The sequence below is a fragment of the Grampus griseus genome (assembly GCF_964374135.1).
Source record: "Grampus griseus genome assembly, chromosome: 16".
NCBI classification, from domain to species: Eukaryota; Metazoa; Chordata; class Mammalia; order Artiodactyla; family Delphinidae; genus Grampus; species Grampus griseus.
Genome location: NC_139010.1, coordinates 77,011,361 through 77,031,714, shown reverse-complemented (window position 1 = coordinate 77,031,714; position 20,354 = coordinate 77,011,361). Strand labels below are relative to the sequence as shown.

Below are 20,354 nucleotides of genomic sequence, written 5' to 3'. Positions count from 1 at the left end.
ACTCAAGTCTCCCGTGAGCAGCAGTGACTTGTCTTAGAGACGTTATTCTCAGGGAGTCGGGCCCTTTCCAATGCCCAGTGCCACTCCCAGCCCTCAGTGGGAACCCGTGGGCAGCTGTCAAGCCCAGCACAGAGCGGGGCAGAGGTCTGAGATGGGGTCCACATCTGCATTCTCAGTTGGTTTCTTTTTTTTCTTTTTGGCCATGCCACGTGGCATGTGGGATCTTAGTTTCCCGACCAGAGTTCGAACCCGTGCCCCCGGCACTGGAAGCGTGGAGTCCTAACCACTGGACCGCCAAGGAATTCCAACTCAGTTGGCTTCCGCAAGGCACTTACATTCACTTGCCCTTGATCTCCTCCCCTATAAAATGGGCCAGGAATAGGGCTGCAAAGACCCTTTTCTTGTAAAAGTCCACTAATCCCTTTTCCCATGTAAGGAGTTAATCAATGTCTCTTATGGAATAACAAAGAAGCTGAATTCAAATTCATGTAAAGTATTTGTATTTTTGGAAGATGAAGGAAATGTTGATTTAATTTAAGCCTTTTATTTTTTAAGGGAAGAGCTGACAAAAAAAAAGGGCAAATAAACTCACCATACTTTCAGCAGACAGAAATGCCATGTCGATCAAGGCATTCTTTCCTGCGAGGCCCAGCTGGACAAGACCTCTGAATCCTTCTCAACACAGATCCCTAAGGAACCACTACTAACGGGTCAGAGTTTGCCATCCCTGATTCAGTACCTCACCAAGGTCGTCGCTAACAACAACTGGTCCCATTAACCATTTGGATGCAGTCGCCACCCACACAAGACCTGAGAAACACAGAGCATGCTGCTTCAGGGCTGGCACTCAGCCCGACAGTCCTCCAAGCCCAGCTGTAGTGAGATGCCGTCACCAGCTGTTGTCTCTTGACACCCTGTTCAGGGCTTTTGAGTCCTTCTTGGCGGATCCCCCACTGAACTGATAGCAGGTTTCATTTCAGAGATCGGAGAGAGTTGCCAAATTAAGCCCCTGTCTAAGGACAAACACCAGAGTGACCCTGGCTGTCATGGGAGTGTGATAACGGCCCCCAAGATACAAGCCGAGCATATCACGTCCTGTCGGGCCAGATGGGCGAGAGCATCTTATCTCCTATTTCACATCACCATCTGGAAGGTATTAACACAATAGCCCTTCCTCACAGGCCCCCTTGATTTTTTTCTTCCTGAATCCCCAAGTGCGCACGATCACGTAATAGGGCAAGAGCTAAGGCCAAAGACTCAGCTCAGGCTGAAAGTGAGATGCAAGCCAGAGAAAGAAAAGCGCTTTGAAATTGCTGGTTTGGAGAGCTACGTTCGGTCGACAGGAGCACCGGACAATCAGTCCCACCGAGGCCTGGGGTTTGATAAGAGGAGTCTCCGAGATGGGAGATCCTGCATCACCCTCCTCCGAGATGCAGCAACAAAGCCCGAATCAGAAAGTGCCCGGAGAGGCTTGCAAACCGGCTGGCAACTCAAGACAGGCGCATCAGGTGATCTCTAGTCGCGAGGGAGATATTCCAGCCCGTGAAGAGCAGCCCACGTGAGAGTATAAATGCCACCGACCTTCAGATGTCTGGCCGTAGGCTGGCTCTGCAGTTAACCCTGAACAGGCTTGTCGGTTCCTTCCCAGCACACTCATACCCTTTTCACAGAGCGAGTCTGTGCTCAGAGGACAGAGATGACTTTTAAGCTTGGCAGAAGCAAAACTTAATCAGGAAGGAAAATATTAACTAAAGGAAAAGTCATAAATACCATCCCAAAACTACACGAGGCTTTGATCTGGGTTGGGTCATCCAGCACATTGATTCCCACCACTGTCTCTCCCAGTTCCTTGCATCCTCTTCCCAGGTGCAAGATTCCTTGCGTGCCTTGACGGTCCTTGGTAACAGAGAATGCAGAGCTGAGGATACCGAGGACAAAAGGAAACTGATCTCAGATATCCAAGATTTAACTATTTATTCAGAAAGTCAAACCTACCTACTATAAGGTACAACCTACATAAAGGTATAACCTACATAACGCAACTCCAGAACCATGAAAAACCAAGCCACGAACAAAATCCTGTGCTAGTTTGAACCCTACGAAGCTGTCAATATTTTGACAATTGCCAATGTGGCGATTCCTGTGCTTCAACCTAACAGTAGCCAGCTGGACGCTGGAAACGCAAAGGTTCTGAACAGATATATAGGCGCATCCCAACTGGCTCAGCCTGCCAGGTACTGGTTATGTAACTCTATCTCATGAGCACGTACCTTCATTCAACATGTGCCTTTTAAATGGTACAAAGGAATTCGGTTATTCAGAGAAGACTTTCTGGTGATCCTTTTTCTAAGTTAAAACAACAGCGCCCCCACTTTATCCCTCGGTTTTTAACACGGCGCTTGCTTAAATCAAGGTTCGGCTAACCTTTCTGAAGCAGTTGAACCCACCCACGCACACCCATAGCAGAAAGACAAAAAAAACGTATTGTGCAAACAGATGAAACCAAAAGAAACCACAGGATTTGGAGCAAGAGGAAAAACAGAAGCTGTAAGTCAGTGTGAATTCCCTGTGCTTTCAACTCTGGAAAATTCTGAATTTGGAAACTCTAGTGAGATGATCGCGCTGAGCAGGGGCTATCCCCTACTCCTGGCTCTTTGGTCAGAAAGTTCAGCCGCCAGCTGCTGGGTCAGGCGTTTCCTACCCTGAGGAGCCATTAACAGCCAGACAGGTGAGGAGAAGAGCATCTGGACACGCTGCTTTACCCAGTGGTTCTCCGATTGTGGACTCCAGACCAGCAGTAGCAGCGGCATCCGGGAACTTGTTAAAAAGGCAAAACCCTGGGTGCCTCCTCAGACCTCCTGAATCAGACACTCTGGGGATGGGGCAGCCATCTGGGCTGGAAGTGGGTTATTTTGAGGCATGCTAACGTTTGGACCCCATGGACGTGAGTCAGGTGAGTAGTTTTCCAGCTGTGTCCACGGGAGACCTCAAGGTCTAAAGAGACCCCTCAGCCTGGATTCCTGACTACAGGAAAAGCACCGAAGGTTCCCAGATGTAACCAGGGTGCCCCATTTTACTCTGTTTAACAAATGGTAGTAGAGCTGGAAGGTTCCAATTGAAAAACAATTCTGCTGCTTTATAAAAAAAATAGAAAATATTGAACAGATGGGAGTACAAGTGGCCACGGGCAATCTAGTCATTTGTAGAATGTTCTGGAGGGTCTGGGCTCGGCTTTCTGTGCCATCTGGGGATGTCAAAAGCCAAAGGGAAGCTCAACCACTTACAGGGGGTTCAGGGGCTGTTTCCCGAAGAGGGAGCAAGTTTGATGTCGTCCAGTGGCTTTAACTGGACAGAAGGGGAGCGTCAAAATCCCTTTCATTTTATTTGAGAATTGCTGCAGGGACGGGGGTAGCTTCTCTCTTTGTTCTTGTTCAGAAAGAAGAGTTGAAAGGGAAGGATCAGTACCAAAGAATTAGTAGCGGCAGAAAGGAGGGAGAGAGTCCTGCTCTGCGTTCTCTCTGGTGGCTTAAAGAAAATGCTCCAGCCCCACTTTTCTTGTTTTAATAATTTTTTAACATATTTTTATTTTAATTTAAATTAATTTTTTAATTTAAGGTACCAACCCTGCTTCTGCGGGGCAGCAAACCGCTAGGGGATGTTGCAGGCTGCCCTCTGCCCAGGTTTGTTCCTTCCCCGTCTCTCCTCACCTCTCCCCCTGCCTCTCCTGTCCCTGCTCTGAACAGGAAGTGGAGGAGGGGATCCTTGGGTGATGCTATGATCTGAATGTTTGTGTCCCCCCAAATTCCTATGTGGAAGTCCCAGTGCCCAAGGCGATGGTATTAGGAGGTGGGGCCTTTAGCAGGTGATTAGATCATGAGGCTGGAGCCCTCGTGATGGGACTACTGACTTTATAAAAGAGACGCTGCAGAGCTCCCCAGACCTTTCCATCACGTAAGAGCACAAGAAGAGGTGTGCAACCAGGAAGAGGGCCTTCACTCAACCATGCTGGCACCCTGATCATGGATTTCCAGCCTCCAGAGCTGTGAGCAATAATTTCTGCTGTGTATAAGCCACCCAGCAGCAGGAACAGACTAAGACAGATGGGGTGGGGAGGCAGGGTCATTTCTGAGGTCTAAAAAGCCACCAGCACACACCCAGAATGCCCTTCTTAGTCACTCCCACAGAGCAGCAAGGTTAAGTACAGTTGATTCTCTTTATTCACAGTAACTATGTTCTATAAAGTCAGCCTGGACACTGAATTAGCAGACACTAAACCATTGCTCCTAGAGGAAATCTAGGGTTAGGTTCCTGCAAGCCACTGGTCCCCATAATTTTGTCAACCGATCAAAACATAATCTTGCTTTATGTGAGTTTCCATTTAAAAACATCTTATTTAATATACAATTGATTCCTTAACACTGAATTTACAGTAGGCAGCACTGTAACTCACACCCAAACGAAGTTTATCTAACAAGTATTTTCTACATCAGGTACATCACAGCCTTCTTGCACTTTGAAACACTGGACAGCACTGTGCTTGGGGACTATTTTAAACAGCAAAATCATCAACAAAATCACAAAAAGCACGGCACTAACTATACTGTGAAAGGACACTTTTCATAATACGAGAGCTGTGGCAAGAAGCCAGAGGTCGCCTTGCTCCACTTCAGCTGGGAGCACGCTCGTCAGGTGACTGAAATTTTTTGCTGCTCTGCATGTGTTCACAAATGACCATGAAAGAGCCATGAGTATCAATCTTGGGGTTACAAATAAATCTCAGCGAGGAAGCAAACTCACAAACACGGAATCTGCAAATAACTCGGATCGACCGTATTTTGTAGACAGAGTTGGTAACCAAAGCCAGACCAATCTCTGCTCCTACCAGAACTACCTCCTTCCCACCAATTTCCAGTAAAAATAGGACAATACAACTCCGGACAAAGGTCCAATCACACTGGCAAGGCACCAAAATTGCTCATTCGGCATTGAGATCTACTGAGTCTTTCCACTGGAAAATAAAGCCAGAGAGCTGGCCAAGCTCTCAGCACTGATGAACTCAGTACTCAGCCACCGGTCCCTTCCTGCATCCTGTGATCACTCTCGGTCATGGTCACAGGTGACACAACTTCTTTACTCATGTCTTTCTCGGACTTGAGAGGCCAGTGATGTAGGCGGGACCCCGTGGCGTGGGGGGAAGGGGGAATCCGGCTCCCTGCAGCCAGTGGAGAAGCTCAGAACCAGGTTCGGTAGCCAAGCTGGACCTGCTTCAAACCCCAGCTCTGCCACTCACTAGCCACGTGTCTCTGAGCCTCTGTCTGCTCACCTGTAACACAGCAGTCGTAACAGAACCCCCTGCCTGCTGGGGCTGTTGTGAGGATTTACGGAGATACACCCCGCATGGTACCTGGAGCACAGGAAGTGCCCTAGTGGGAGCTTAAAGAGCAGACATCACGGGACTACTGTGGGGCCTGGGACAGGTCATTCAAAATACACAGTCTCGGGTTGAGGCGCTAACTTCAGAAGCGTCAGTAACAACCCCCCAGTGGACATTAGTTCTCCTGAGTCACCCAGCCAAGTCCTCCTGTATCCTCTGCTCCCACGGCCCCTTGGCGTCCCTCGAGCACTGGATGAGGATGATCTCAGCCCCACTCCTTTCCCTAAGGGAGGCTGAGCCTCTCTGGCTGCAGCTGGAAGTCCCTTGGCCTTGCTACAACGGTAGGGGTCAGGGAAGGGCCATGGGGGAGGGGAGGAGGCCGAGCACAAGGATGGAAAGGGATGCCCGACTTCACCCTGGAAGCTTCTGCACGCTCCTTGTGTGCTGAGGGCCTTGTTGCCCAGCTAGGATGCCTCTTTTAAGAAGTTAAACTCATACGTAAGCACTATGGTTGACTCCCACCTGTAACAGAAACACTCGGAATTCGACGTCAACGTGCAGCTGCCTTAGAGCATCTGTTTCTGACCTGGAGCTTCCTGCTGTGTCAGCCCTGCCCTCACACTTCTCCTCCACCAGGCAAAGCTCCTCCCAGTTTATGAAGAGGCCTCTCGACGCTGTCCCAGCAGGACAGCGGGGACGGGGCAAGAATGGACCGCCTGTCCCCCAAGAGGGCCAACTTCCGGGGTGGTTAGCGCACACTGGCCCCCAAGCAGGCAGACAAGGAGACTCACCCCCGTCTTCCCTCTAACCCCGTTCAAGTGTACTGCCCTTCCCCAAGGACCAGCCCGGGCCAGGCTGGGTACTGTGATTCCAGAGGTCGCAGCGGATTCAGTTCCTCCCTGCGAGGGCATTCGAGACAGGTAATTCACAGGGATCTGTGAAGGGCAGTGACACAGGGGGAGAGGGGTGGCTGCAGGAGTTCAGAGGGAGGCTCCTGTCTCAGCCTGGGGAGAAGGGACCCAGTGTCTGTCCCGTTCACTATGGTTCCCCAGTGCCATGCACCATCTGGCAAAAAGCAGCTGTTTTACTAATACAAATACAATTAAAATGTGTGTGTGTGTATGTTATATAAATAGAGAGAGAGACATATAGACGTGTGTAGAGAAAGAGACTGTGTGTGTGTGTGTGTTATATAAATATATAGAGACACAAATATAGACGTGTGTAGAGAAAGAGACTGTGTGTGTGTGTGTGTGTGTATGTTATATAAATAGAGACACATATAGACGTGTGTAGAGAGAGAGCTTTTGTGTGTGTGTGTGTGTTATATAAATATAGAGAGACTCATAGGCATGTGTAGAGAAAGAGACTGTGTGTGTGTGTATGTTATATAAATATACACATATACAGACGTGGGTAGAGAGACTGTGTATGTGTGTGTGTGTATGTACACATTAAATAAATATAGAGACATATAGACGTGTGTAGAGAGAGATTGCGTGTGTGTGTATATATATGTTATATAAATATAGAGACATATATAGACATGTGTAGCGAGATTGTGTGTGTGTATATATATACGTTATATAAATATACAGAGAGACACATATAGATGTATGTAGAGAGAGAAATTGTGTGTGTGTGTATATATGTTATATAAATATAGAGAGACACATATAGACGTGTGGAGAGAGAGAGCTTGTGTGTGTGTGTTATATAAATATAGAGACATATATAGACGTGTGCAGAGAGAGAGCTTGTGTGTGTGTGTGTGTGTGTGAGCGTGTGTGTGTGTGTGTGTGTGTACAGGCATATGAGCCGAGTCCCGAGGCTGGCTGTGAGCAAGCCTGGTTTAAATAAACCACGGGTCAAATCCGCACCCTCTGAGTCCGGGGCGAAGCCCGATGTACACGCCGCACATGGAGAGCAGCGATGGGTGTGCGGGGTTCGGGGCACGCAGGGCAGGGGGAGGGCGCACGGGCAGAACATGAGGCAGGATAAAGCCCCTCCCCGCCGCCCAGGCCGGTCTGCTGAGCAAGGCGCGGCACCTGGTCCCCTTCCCCGTGTGCTGATGCCTCTTCCCCTCCTCAAAGACAGAGAAAACAAGTGGCTGACCCAGCGCGTGTCCCGGGAAGCCAGAGGCGGCTAAGTCATTCCCTGGAAACGTACAAAGAGCACAATATCGCTCCTGGAGGACTGCTATTTTAAATAGAGCAGAGGGGCGGGGGGTGTCTTTCTGGTGCCCCCTCAGGTAATTCCTGCGGCCCTAAGAAGAGGCCCAGCCCTGTGCAGGAGAGCGAGTACACCTGTGTGTGTGTTGGGTCTGGGGGGGAACTGCGGGACAGAAGATGGGACGGAGGACAGGAGGCAGCCTCAGGGGCCGGGCCCGGGGGTCCCGCCATCCGCCGTGGGCACCACCGCCACCATACCTCTGGGCTGTCAAATCCGGGGACACCCAGCCGCTGACATCACCGTGGGGGGAGAAGGCAGCTAAGAGAGGGTTTTCCAGGTCTTCAAGGGCAGCTGGTTCGATGACATCATCCACTACAGGTGAACTGAGGGAAGGAAAAAAACCAAGGCTCAGAAATGTTCCTGAATGTCTTAAATATGTTTCAACAGCACATTTTATCTGGGCCCTAAGCAGGGCCTCAGTTTCCCTTTTCATAGAGGAAGGGGCCGGTGTTGCTCCAGGTGTAGCCCACGGAGGGGGCTGGTCCAGGAGGGGCTGTTTACCGCTCCACGATGAGACAGCACAGACACCTGGGGTTAGGGTTTAGAAACCTTTAGAGCAACACGATAGAGCCATTTTGTCTGTTGACGCTAATAATGTAAGTCACGGCTTGTGTTTTGTAGGTCTTGATGGGTGGTTCTCAAGCAGGGGTGATTTTTGCCCCCTGGGGACATGTGGCAATATCTAAAGACATTTTTGGTTGTCACAGCTGGAGGGGGCGGGTGCTACTGGCATCTAGTAGGTAGAGGCCAGGGATGGTGCTAAACATCCTACAGTGCACAGGACAGGCTCACAACAAAGAATTATCTGGCCCCAAAGGTCAGTAGTGCCAAGGTCGAGAAACCCTGGCCTTGAGTTTTATTTCATTCTCTAGTAATTCACTTAATTATATTTTCAAAACTTCTGATCTACAGTGAGATAGAAATTAAAAACTACACTGGTCCTTCATCCACTGGGAAAGTCAGCATTTGACAACCTCCAAGAGCAGGCTGGATTTGAAAGTTTGGAGGGACACAGGTCACCAGACACTGTCTCTGGTCACACACACCTGCTTACTCTGCTGGGAAACCCCTTTCATGATCAGTTATGTCTCAGTTTATCGGGGAGAGTCAAGAGTTCTTTCTTCTGATGAACTCAGCTCTGGGGCAGTCAGTAATGAGACAGTTATCTTCATTCCTTGAGCAGATATTGATTGAACAACAACTCTATGTGGTGAGCAGGAAAGAGGTGGTCCCTGCCCTCATGGAGCTTACAGTCTCAGGAAACAGTCAAACATTTTTTAAAAAATGCTTATTTATCCAGTAATAACTGTTGTAACTGCTAAGAAGGAAAGGTACAGATGGCTAAGAAGGCATAAACTAGGAGGTCCCAGTGGGAGTGGGGGTCAGGAAAAATGTCTTCGTACAATTGTAAGCTGAGGCCAGTCACCAGCTCAGTGACAGCGAATATGTGCTGACACTTGCTGTGTGCCAGGATCTCAGCACTTACAGATATCACCATATGGTGATCCTCACAACAGCCCTGTGAGGTCGGTGCTATCATTATTCCCATTTTACAGATGAGGAAACTAAGGCACAGAGAAGTTGAGGAATTTGTCCAAGGTTGCACAGCCGGTAAGAGGATACAAACCCAAGCCAGACCCCAGAAGCCATGTTCTTAACCACCCCACTAGGCTATGTCCCAAAGGTTGAAGAGTAAGGGAAGGAAGAGTGCCCCCAGCGCAGGGAACCACACATCTGAAAGCCCCAGATCAGGAAGGAGACTGGCATTCTGGAGGAATGCAGAAAGGCCACTGTAGCTGGAACGCAGATCAAAACAACCAGGAAGGGGACAGGTGGACGGGAACCAGATCACAAGGCCAGGTCGAGGGACTGGGACTTGATCCTAAGCTGAAGAATCAGCCCAAAGCCTCTATCAAATACTCAGTCACAAAGTACTGCCCTGGGCATCAAGACGAAAGACAGGCAGGGAGGCCCAGGGCGAACTTCCCCAAACTGTGTTCTAAACATGACCGGACTAGCACACGGTTGTGCCCACACCTTTCTATTTATTCCCATGGGTCTTGTGACGCTTCCTTTTTCCTCCATGGTTCCCACCCACTAACCCAAATCCCCCAGAACGTGACCCTGGAGCCCTGCAATGACCACACCCAAGGAGCCAGAGAGAAATGGGCACAGCGTGAAGTGAAGCAGGGGGCGAGCCTGGAGGAGGGGGCCGGCAGGGACTCTGGGTGTCTCTGCTGGATCACGATTTGGAGAATCCTAAACCACAGGCAATATCGACTTTCTAAAGTCATAAAGCCTGAGCGGAAAAATGTGGCCCAGGAGTTCTGGCAACACAGATCGAAAGCCGTAAAAGACTTTGTTTTCTTTGACACAGCCATTCTACTTCCAAGAATTTATTCTAAGGAAATGATTAAGGGTGTGAGCAAAGATGCTGACCATAGCTGTGACCACAATAGCAAAAAGAAATGGAAACAACCAAAATGTCCCACACTAGGGGACAGTTAATCAAGTTAAAGCATGTCCACAGAATGGACTCATTTGCAACCATTTTAAAAAAGAAGGTAAAAAACATAAATAATTTAAAAATAAATTAAAAAGTAAAAAAAAGAAAGCAGCTCTCCATGTATCCAGAGGTAAAGGATCCATTATTAACTGAAACTAGGTTAAAAACTATCGGCAACATGATCCAGACGTTATGTGCATGTGTGTATCGATATATACGTATGTGTGTGTATATGTGTACACATGCATGTATGTGTAAACACCCACATAGGAAGCGAGCAACAGAGTGAATGAACGCCAAGGTATTAATGGTAATTCTTTCAGTAGTAAAGTTATGAGTGTTTTTTCTTCTTCGTTGAATTTACCTCTATTTTCTAGTTCTATTCTGAACACATACTGCTTTTATAAGCAAAAGAAATAAGAAAGCATTTTTAAGGAAAATTCTGAGTGCCAGGGAGCAACTTCAATTCATAGTTCAGTGAAAGTTTCAAGAGACGGGACATGCAGAGCAACGCCGTCTTTCCCCCACTTTCACACTCACACGTTCCCCCAGGGAGGACCCAGGCTTGTCAGCCTCATCTCAGGACAGAAACCCAGCCATGTCTCACTCAACAGGCACCCGTGGGGAAAATAAGGTCCTGGTGGAGAATTTTTTAGATAACCAGTATCTGCTCGCATATTCTACAGGATGGCATTTTAATTTTAACTTTTTGGGATGGAATTAATTTTCAAAGCATATTAGACACTTCCTTGATTTTTTTTGAACAGAGAATCCTGAACATAACTAAGCACTTTGTCAATGACACATGATCAGCATCTTGAGCGACTATGATATAAGTGAGGAGGTATGCTACGGCACTAAAACAACAATTGTACACGAAGTCAAGAGGGCTGGATTCTAGACCAGCCCCACCTTGGGATCTCAGCCAGGTGACTCCTCTGAGCTGAACTTTTCCGTCTTTAAAAGGGAAGGCCCTGGACGGCACAATCTCAAGGACTCTGCAAACTCAGTCTGGTCCCTCCCTCGCAGGCTGTGAGCCAGTACGTCTGCTTCCAACTCACCTGACTCTTTTTTACTTTATGCCTTCCAGTTCTCTGCTTCTAATGTACTACAGACTACGGGTGTTAGAATAGTGTGTAAATCAAGAGTTAATAGGCTGGATAAGCCTCCCATATTATGTCATATGGGAGGTTCATAAACCTCCCATATGACATAATTTTAGTAATTTTTACATATACATATATGTGTGTATACACATATATTAAATTGAACTATGTGAAATTGTTAAAAGAAAAAAGCTGTCAAATTCACACTGTACCATCGACCTCAAGATCTTTCTGTCTTACTTCGCAGGGGTCTGGTCGTGCTCCAGATGGCTAAGGATAGGGGACAGCCAACTTCTGGGGACACAGGGGAATTCTTCTCAGACCAGCTGTAAGAGGCTATAAATGGCTTCCAAATTCTGTGGTGCTGGGACTAGGGTGACTGAAATATTTTTCAGAGAGGAAAAAAAAAATCTGTCAGAGATTTTAACCACCAGCTGCTTCCACCAGCTGCTGGGGCCAACCCACTATAAATTTAGTCAGGCCAGCAAAGGGTTGATTTTCCACTGGAATGTCAGGGAGGGAAGCTTGTATCAACAAGTGCTTCTCCAAAGGCCATGAGTCACCTTCCTTCAGAGGCTGAGGCAGAGAGGGCTCTGCTTCAAAGAGGAAGATATTCACATTCTAGTCTAAAAAGCCAACACCTTCAGTTCTACACATAAGACCCGTGCACAGCAAGAGCTCTGTGGCCAGCACCAAGATAAATTAAATCAGGATCAAATTAATAATAACAATAACAGTAATAGTAACGGGGTGGGAGGAAACTTTGGGAGGTGATGGATATGTTTATGGCCTTGATGGTGGTGCTGGTTTCACAGATGTATACTTATCCCCAAACTCATCGAATTGTATACATTAAATATGTACAGCTTTTTATATGTCAATCACACCTCAGTAAAGTAGTTTTAAAAAGATGGGGATCCCACGCTTCAGGGTGGACAGGCTGCTGGAGAGCAAGGCAAGTTGAAAGTCTAACTCAAGGAAAACTGTGAAGGGTGGTAATAGCAAAACAAGCTGCCGCAGAAAAATGGGCTCCTTTCAGGCTGGGGTGATCTGGGAAGGGCCTGTGAGGGGATGAAGCAAGTCAAGTGCTTCAACAGACAGACATGTGCAAAGGGCTTTCTCGGTGAAAAATGCTTCTCCCTCCCTCTCTCCCTGATGGTTTGGGTGGAAAGCCACTAGGCTTCGCTTCCCTTCCCTTGGACAGGGCAAGGAAGGAAGGGGTACCGGAGAAGGGACAGGGGCCACACTGGCACAGAGGAGGAGACTGGTGTCTTAAGGAAACTGTTACCCACCGGGAGATTAGCAGAAAAATAAACTCATCAGGGATAAAGGGAGCAGGTTCTCACAGTCAGGGAAGACTTGCATAGAATATACAAAGGTGACGAGGCTTGAAAGAACTCTCAGGGCTGGGCTGCAATCAGACAAACACTAGCTATAGATAGAGAGGGGTGTGTGTGTACACATTACACACACCTATTTCCCAGCTATGTCTGCTGAAAGGGGTCACGTCAAAAGGACATCAGAACCACTTAAAGAGGCTGCCACTGGTCACATCTGGGACTATTTGGACATCAAAAAAAAAAAAAATACAGACAGTAATAGATTAAAATCCATTGAGTAAAGTAATAATCCACGAGTCCATATAGATATAAAAACACCAACAGATACATAAATGCGGGGGAGGGAAAGTTCCTCTTTACAGTACAATGTCAACGGGTAAATGCAGAAGAAGCGATGAAAGCTGAAAATCCGCCATTTAAAAACCATCAGAGTGGCGGTGAATTCCGGCAGGAGCCGTCGAAGGACACTAAGGGAGGTGGATGGAGGTTTAAAGAAGTGAAGGGCAGTGGTGTGGGCTTGGAGTACCTTCCCACCAGATACCGATAGATTACAAAGGGGGAAATGGTGACTTAAAGGTGGAGAAACCCAGTGGGCACCGACGTGGCCAGGTGCTGACCGGGATTACGTCCCTGGCAGTGGGTGGTCCTCACCCTATGTCACTTCTATGGGATCCCTGCCCCAAACGACAGCCAGAGTCTGGTCATGAGGTGACACGGGTTGAGGGATCTTCCCAGAATGAAAGAGCTGTACTCTGAAAGGTCATGAAAGACAGCAAGAGACGGTGGAGTTCTTCCAGACTGAAGGAGAGTCTGCGGGCATACTCAGAGTGTGACACATGCCTTTGGGCTGGACCCTGGATCTGTAGGAAAAGGGACGGTGTGGATGAATTCGAATGGGTTCTGAAGACTGGCTGATGCCGTGACATATCCTGTTGATTTCCCAACTGGAGAGGGACCTTGCTTGGGGGAAATGATCACTGGAGTGTTTGTCTGGATGGGGACACCTTCGTGTTTGCAACTTGCTCTCAAATGATTCAGAAAAAGAGTGATGATAATGGATATATATGTGTATCTCCATCCATACGTACACATATAAAGAGGGGATGACCGCACTTGAGGTAAAATGGCGATAATTCAGGAACTTGGGCAAAGGGAGTAGCGAAGTCTTTGTACGACTCTCGCAACTTTTCCGTAAGTTGGAAATTATTTCAGGAAGAAAAGAACAAAACCATTCCTGAGTGAAGGCATGCAGGCAGCCTCTCCCCAGCACCCGCAGAGTTCGGTCTGGGTTCTGCAAAACGGAGTGTGGTCGAGACGGGAGCAGCATTGAATAGGGGCCTGTGGGCCATTCACCGGGGCAGCCGGTGGCCTGTGGGCCATTCACTCGGGCCCAAGCCAGCTAGCAGAAGGCCTCAAACGTCAGGCCAAGAACTGGCTGTTTTCCAAGGCATGGGGAGCATCAGAGATTTAAGAGCAGGGAAGCAGCAGAATATCTGGGAGACAGCCCTTATGCGGAGTAGAGAATGACGACAGGGGAGAGGAAATGCAGACGAGGGGGCCGGAGCCGGAGCCGTGGAGCAGGGTCAGGTGATGCGGGACGGAGTCCCAGCAGCTGAAGCCAGGGCCAGTCGTGCATCGAGCTTCACGATGTCCCCCCAACACATCGTGAAGACGGAGGAAAGCGAAACGGGGAACAATCAAAGATGATTTGGATTTTAAGCATCTGATTGGTTGGAAAGTCGCGTTAATGACTGCATGTTTCACGTATAGTACCTTAGACCCTCTGTACTATTATTTGCTTTATACTTAACTTTCAATGAAGTCAGTTGTTCAAATTAAATAAAGGTACATCATTCTAGGGAATAACCCCGGTGAGTCTGCGGTTTTGATGCGCTGCTTGCACTTTTTTCTAACAGAATGAGTAACAGATAACTCACCACCACCAGGCAGCCCCCAGGCTCAGGCCAGGCCGCCCGGGAGCTGGGCACTTTGGAAAGTGCTGGTGAAGCTCTCACCAACACAGCTGAAAGACAGCCCAGCGCTGCTCACACTGGCTCAGTCCTCTTTTTTTTTTTTTTTTTTAAGAAAAGCAAAACCTGTCATAAATGACCAAAACGGCATACTCTGAGATCTCCATCTTGGGAGCTGCTGGCCGGTTAGGAGCTGGGCACGACCCAGCTGGCAAAGGTTAGAAGCCAGGGCCAAGGCACGGGAGCACGTGGGGCACACAGGCGCATCCCTTCCAGGTGCCCCCTCAGCGTTCCGAGACAGAACCTGCATCCCCACGCGCTCTCCCCAGAGAGGCAGGATGGAGCCGGTGACAGGAGGCCAGGGTCTCAACACCACTCCCGCAATAAAGAGCTGTGCAACCTTGTGGAAGATTTCCTCAGAGCCCAGCTTCCCCATCTGTCAGAGAGGGCAAGGGCCACTCTGTCTGGAAAGGGCGTGGGGAGGGTTCGCTGAGACCAGTCATGTCGACTGGCAAAGGGCCCGGCACACGGAAGTGCTTCACAAGTGATGGCGTCAGTAACACAAAACACAACAGGGTGTGGTGTTTTCCCCAACGGAACACACTGAATGTGCTTCTTCAAAGTACCCGTGCCCCTCCTCCCGCCGCCCCTGCCCAGGTGTGCTCCCTCAGGTGTGCACGCCGTCTGGGGGTCATAGAACAAAGACGAGTACAGGTGGCAACAGCAACGGGAACCAAGGTTTAGGAGCACCTACTGTGTGCCGGGCACCGTGCAGGGCCTTTGTCACTGTGAGCAATGTGACAGCCCGTTTCAGGAAGAGCAAATGGAGCCCCTGGATGGAGAAAGTCACGACCCACAGCCACGCTGAGCTCAGCTCCATCCGGCTGCTCCGACCGCAAACCTCACGCCAACAGGACCCTGGTCTCAAGCGGCGTCTCTCTCAAGCATGCAGAATGAAGACTGACTTGCAAAGCAGCCCAGCAGGGTCCGCCTCCCCACGGAAAGCATGTGAGCAGTCCACGGGGGCGCTGGCACGGCTCTAACCCGGGGTAGCCGGGCAAGACCCTTCCCCACCCAGGCTGCAGGCATGTCCTCCATAAAATGAGGGTTTGGACTGTTGGGTCTCCAGGGTCCCTTCCAGGCCACTGATTTTCTGATCTGAAAACCCCGAGGCTCTAGAGGCGCAGCCCCCTGGGATGGCTGGAAAAGGACATCTTGGAGGAGGCTCTGGGCCGTGTCCACTGTGGCCCAGCCCCAGCTGGCCTGGCACCTTGTCCAGGGGCCAGGTTCCTGGTTAGGACTTACAGATGGGAGGCGGGGGTGACCAGCTCCCTGGGAGATCTGGTGACGGGGAGGGGGCGCAGAGGGGGAACCCCCCTCTCATACACAACTTACGCACTCCTTAAAATCGGACTGCTGCCCCCCTACCTCTCAGGGTTAACGAACTCAAGGACTGGGGTTTATGCAAAGCTCAAAGGGGAGGAAGTTATTCTAGGAGGACAAGGCAGGGAGACAGTAGTCACTGTTCTTTTCAAAAGACAAAGAAATAAACCCATCCAGGTGCTGGGAGAAGCTACATGGTCAGGTAAGTGACGACGCAGTTGCTCCCCTGATCAGAGAGCACAAAGCCAAGGGGTATGCCTGATGAACAGGCCAGCACCTTGGGGTCAAGACCTCGGCCAAGGCTGCCTACTTCTCCCGAGAGCCCGTGCATGTAACCAACAGGTGCCTCGACTTCACCAGAACCCTGGGCACAGAAATCCAACTGAGTCATCCACTGGGTGCGTGAGCAGGGCAGTGAGTATAGTACAGAGAGCACAGCTCTGGAGACGGGCAGATGTGAGCTTGAAGCCAGCTTTGCCATTTACTAGCTTTTTGTAGTCCTAGGCAAGTTCATTAACCTCTTTGAGCCTCAGTTTCTGAACCTATAAAATGGGGACAAATTGAATAACTTGGAAAGATTATTAAAAGAAATAAGAGCAAAACATAGATGTCGGGCTTCCCTGGTGGCGCACTGGTTGGGAGTCCGCCTGCCGATGCAGGGGACACGGGTTCGTGCCCCGGTCCGGGAGGATCCCACATGCCGCGGAGCGGCTGGGCCCATGAGCCATGGCCGCTGAGCCTGCGCGTCCGGAGCCTGTGCTCCGCAACGGGAGAGGCCACAACAGTGAGAGGCCCGCGTACCGCAAAAAAAAAAAAAAAAAAACGTAGATGTCAAGCATAGCGTCAATCTCACAATGGGTCCTCAACAAACAGTAGGTGTCCGATAAATATTAGTTGAACGTATGGATGCAAGGAAAGTAGCAAGGGCAGAAAGATGTTAACTGCTGCTGCCACCAGCGCTGTCTAGCTGCCACTTAATTCAGGCCAGAGCCAGCTTCTCTAACTTTTCTGAACTGAGAGCAGGCAACTCAGCTCATAATCAAGTTGAGGCCTGAACAAATGCCTGAAGTACAGACAAGGCAAAATTTTAGTGTTCTTTTTTAAAAAAAAAAAACCTCTTGGAGTTCTCCATATCTTATAACAGTCACAGATTTTCCCTGATTCCACAACTACACAAGTAGCAAAATTACCTCTGTAAGCTCTCCCTACCCACGGAATGCAACGAGAGGTCTAAACATCATGCATGGAGCAAAGCCTTGTACCCGCCGTTTCCAGGGAGAAGCCAAAGCAGACAGTCACTGACCCAAGAAGGAACCGCTGGACAGGTGTCCTACTCAGCACGACACTAGGCACGAGGATGCCGGGGAAATGAGGCAGGGTCTTGTCGGCACTGGAAGAGAGAGACCCTAGCACCTGGCTGAGCACAAGACAACTTGGGAGCTGGAAGCAGGGAGCTGTGGAACACAGGTTCCTGGGCCAGGTAACTCACAAGCGGAGCGAGCCTCGGTCAAGGTTTGCAAGGGAACACTGGACCTTCTACTGTTTCCTGTGAAGCAGGCGCTGGAGAGCAGGCAGCCAGGGGAAGCCTGAGGGCTGGAGGGAGGGGCATCCTGACCATAAAAGAAGGAGGGAAAAGATGCTCCTCACGTGGACATGACCCATCTTCTTATCGCCTCTTTGGAATGGGCCCGCACTGGGGAAACGTCATGATAGGAAACCAACCCTGCGCCCTCAGGAGCTTAAACCTGAGGATGCTGGCCAGGAACCGTAAGCTCTCGATGACACAGACACCCACCCGGAGAGCTCTGGGCCTCAGAGGACCCACTGGACGCAACCAGGCAGCGAGAGGAATTAGGACTCTAAACAGCTAGTCCTGCATAGCAGCCAGTGAAGCGACTGCTTTCTCTTTCCAGTTTTTCACCAGATTTGCTCTCTGTAAGAGGAACTGACGTGCATTTCCTATTCTTTCATTTTTACTTGTTTTCTGGGGAAGTATAAATAAGCAATTAAAAGGGAGGGTGACAAAGCAAGGGAAGATGGATAGAAAGGAAACCTAGATAACCAGCTTCCAAATAAAAGAGCTCTGCATCGACTAGCACACCTCCTTGTTTCTAATTAAAAATAATAACAACAAAAATAAGCTACAGGAGGTGTTAGGAAATCTACCTCCTCTAATTAAATCCTTTTTAATCGTAACAGTGAAAAATATTAGCATGACTTTCCATTTGCACCGCACTTCACAGTTTGCCAAGTATTTTCATGCACATGATTTCACTTGCCCCTACAGCTCTGTGAGCCAGGCGGGCACCGTGACTACGCCCACTGTTAATGAGATGGAAATCATGATTCACAGACACGGTTAGTGACTTGTTCAAGGTCACAGAGCTGGTTAAGAGTGGGGCAGGGATTCTAATACAAAATCTCTGTCTCTGAATTTGGAGCTCTCTCTAGACCGCCTTTCTCCAAGCCACGGAAAAACAGTCTTGGGAACTTTGCTTTCTTTTAAGTGGTAGCCTGAATACATTTGCTAAATGACAGACTGAAACCATACACCAGAGTGGACCAGACAGGAAAGGGAGGGGGACGCAGCTGATACCCAATGTATCTGAAACGAAAGCCCCGTCACAGGTCATGGCTCTGCAGTCCCCCGAGAATTTTGCCTGCCCTCTACTCTATTTTTAGAGGCAATTCCCTACAAACTTGTTTCCCCAGCTCTTCTTTTTCATGGCTTCCTTTCTCTGGAATGATTTCATAATCCTTGGCCTGTTTTGTCATCACGGTGAGTTGCTGTGGAAATGGTTATTGAGGTTGTGAACAAAGGACTGTGACCTCAGCGGGGGCAAGGGAGACAAAGCCCAGCCTCCAGGACAGATGTCGCGCGCCGTGGCCACAGGTCACAGGAGAGAGACCAGGGCACCCAGTTCTCCTCCTTAGACTTGCTTCTCCCACCAGGACTAGTCAGGGACACCACCACCAGCTTCCTAAACCTTCTCCTGGTTTGCAAAAGGTGTCAGGGCTTGCTCGACTCAAACCATAGTTAATTCAAGAACCATCTGCTTTTGGCTGTGGAACTGAGTACCAGGAGAACACACACACACACACACACACACACACACACACACACACACACACACACACGGCTCTTGACCTCACCCTCAGTCTCTCCCAGCCTCATTCAAACCTGAAGCCTGGGGTCTAGTGAGCCCATAGATCCCCATCTCTCATCTTCCCAATTAGAACTGGTCTCTCCCAACTCCTCAAACCCTTGCAGTGTCCTCTACAGGGGGCGCTATTGGCATTTAGGGTGAAGCGGTTCTTGGTTGGACAGGACCGTCCCATGCATAGCATCCCTGGCCCTTACTAGATATTGCCCGCTCCAGTCCCTGGGACGACCAAACATCCTCATGCATATGCACACATCCCCTCCTGGGGCACTATCCTCACCATAAAGTTTGCCCAGTGTGTGTCCGTTCAGGTATCTCTCTCTCTCTCTCTCTCTCTCTCTCTCACACACACACACACACACACACACACACACACCCCTCCCTGAGAGCAGGGGTGGCCTTACTGACTTCAACTACCATTTACCCCGACCCCCGGCCCCTCGTCACACTTGTGGAGTGGTACCGTAGCCTTCCGGGAAGCACTGTCTGTCTCCATAGAAACGACAAATGTAAATAACCACGGTACACGGCGGGAAACCAAAGAGGCCGCTGCCAGGCCAGGTGTCTGGGGTCCTGGGTTTGAGTCCCACCTTCACATGTGACCCTGAGCAAGACCCCGGACTTCTCTGAGTCTCCCTTTTCACATCTGTAAAACGAAATCTTGATTTTTAGGTTTCCTTCCAGCTAAAATATTCTAAGTGCCCAAGCTCAGAGAGACAAAAGGGATGCATGTGAACAGAGGCCCCAGAGGCCAGTTGTGTCTAGCTCTCCCAGAGGGGACCAGGAGGGGTGCGTTGGCTCCATGAGCAGTACTGCCTATGCATAGGTTGTACTCTGTGGTGCTGGCCTCCCTGAGACTTGGGAAGTTAACTTTTGATGAGGGGCCAGTGACAATGTAAGAACCAAAAAAGAGGCTCTGGGTAGCTGAGAGTTGGCTGTGGTGTCTGCACAAGGAGGGCAGTCCCTGACCTATTTCCTGCAACTCTCCTCTGAAGAGAATGCCCAAGCCCCAGGCACAGCCTATGAGAAGCCCCGTGGGAATCCACTCCCTTCCACTCACGTGCCCAGCACAACTGGCCCCATTCTCTGGAGGAGCTCCCAGCTCGACCTCAGAACAGGAAAACCGAACATTCTAAGAGGTAACTCACTCCACAATTCCCAACCAAATCCTTCCTCTGAGTTCCATCACTTGTCCAAATGGACCCCCTAAAAACACTAGTGAAGACTAACTTTGAAATATATAAGTGAATCTGGATGGATGAAAACCATGGATGAAAAC

At 49.4% G+C, this 20,354-nt stretch overlaps 1 protein-coding gene across 11 annotated transcripts in view; it reads right to left on the bottom strand.

The window, feature by feature from the left end:
- TACC2 (transforming acidic coiled-coil containing protein 2) overlaps positions 1-20,354 on the bottom strand; it is a 205,148-nt gene that overhangs the window by 94,805 nt on the left and 89,989 nt on the right. For all 11 annotated transcript variants that reach the window (XM_082673176.1, XM_082673182.1, XM_082673184.1 and 8 more), the window contains one exon: positions 7,804-7,929. In XM_082673176.1, coding sequence (XP_082529302.1) covers positions 7,804-7,929 — 126 coding nt within the window. The remainder of the gene's footprint in view (positions 1-7,803; positions 7,930-20,354) is intronic.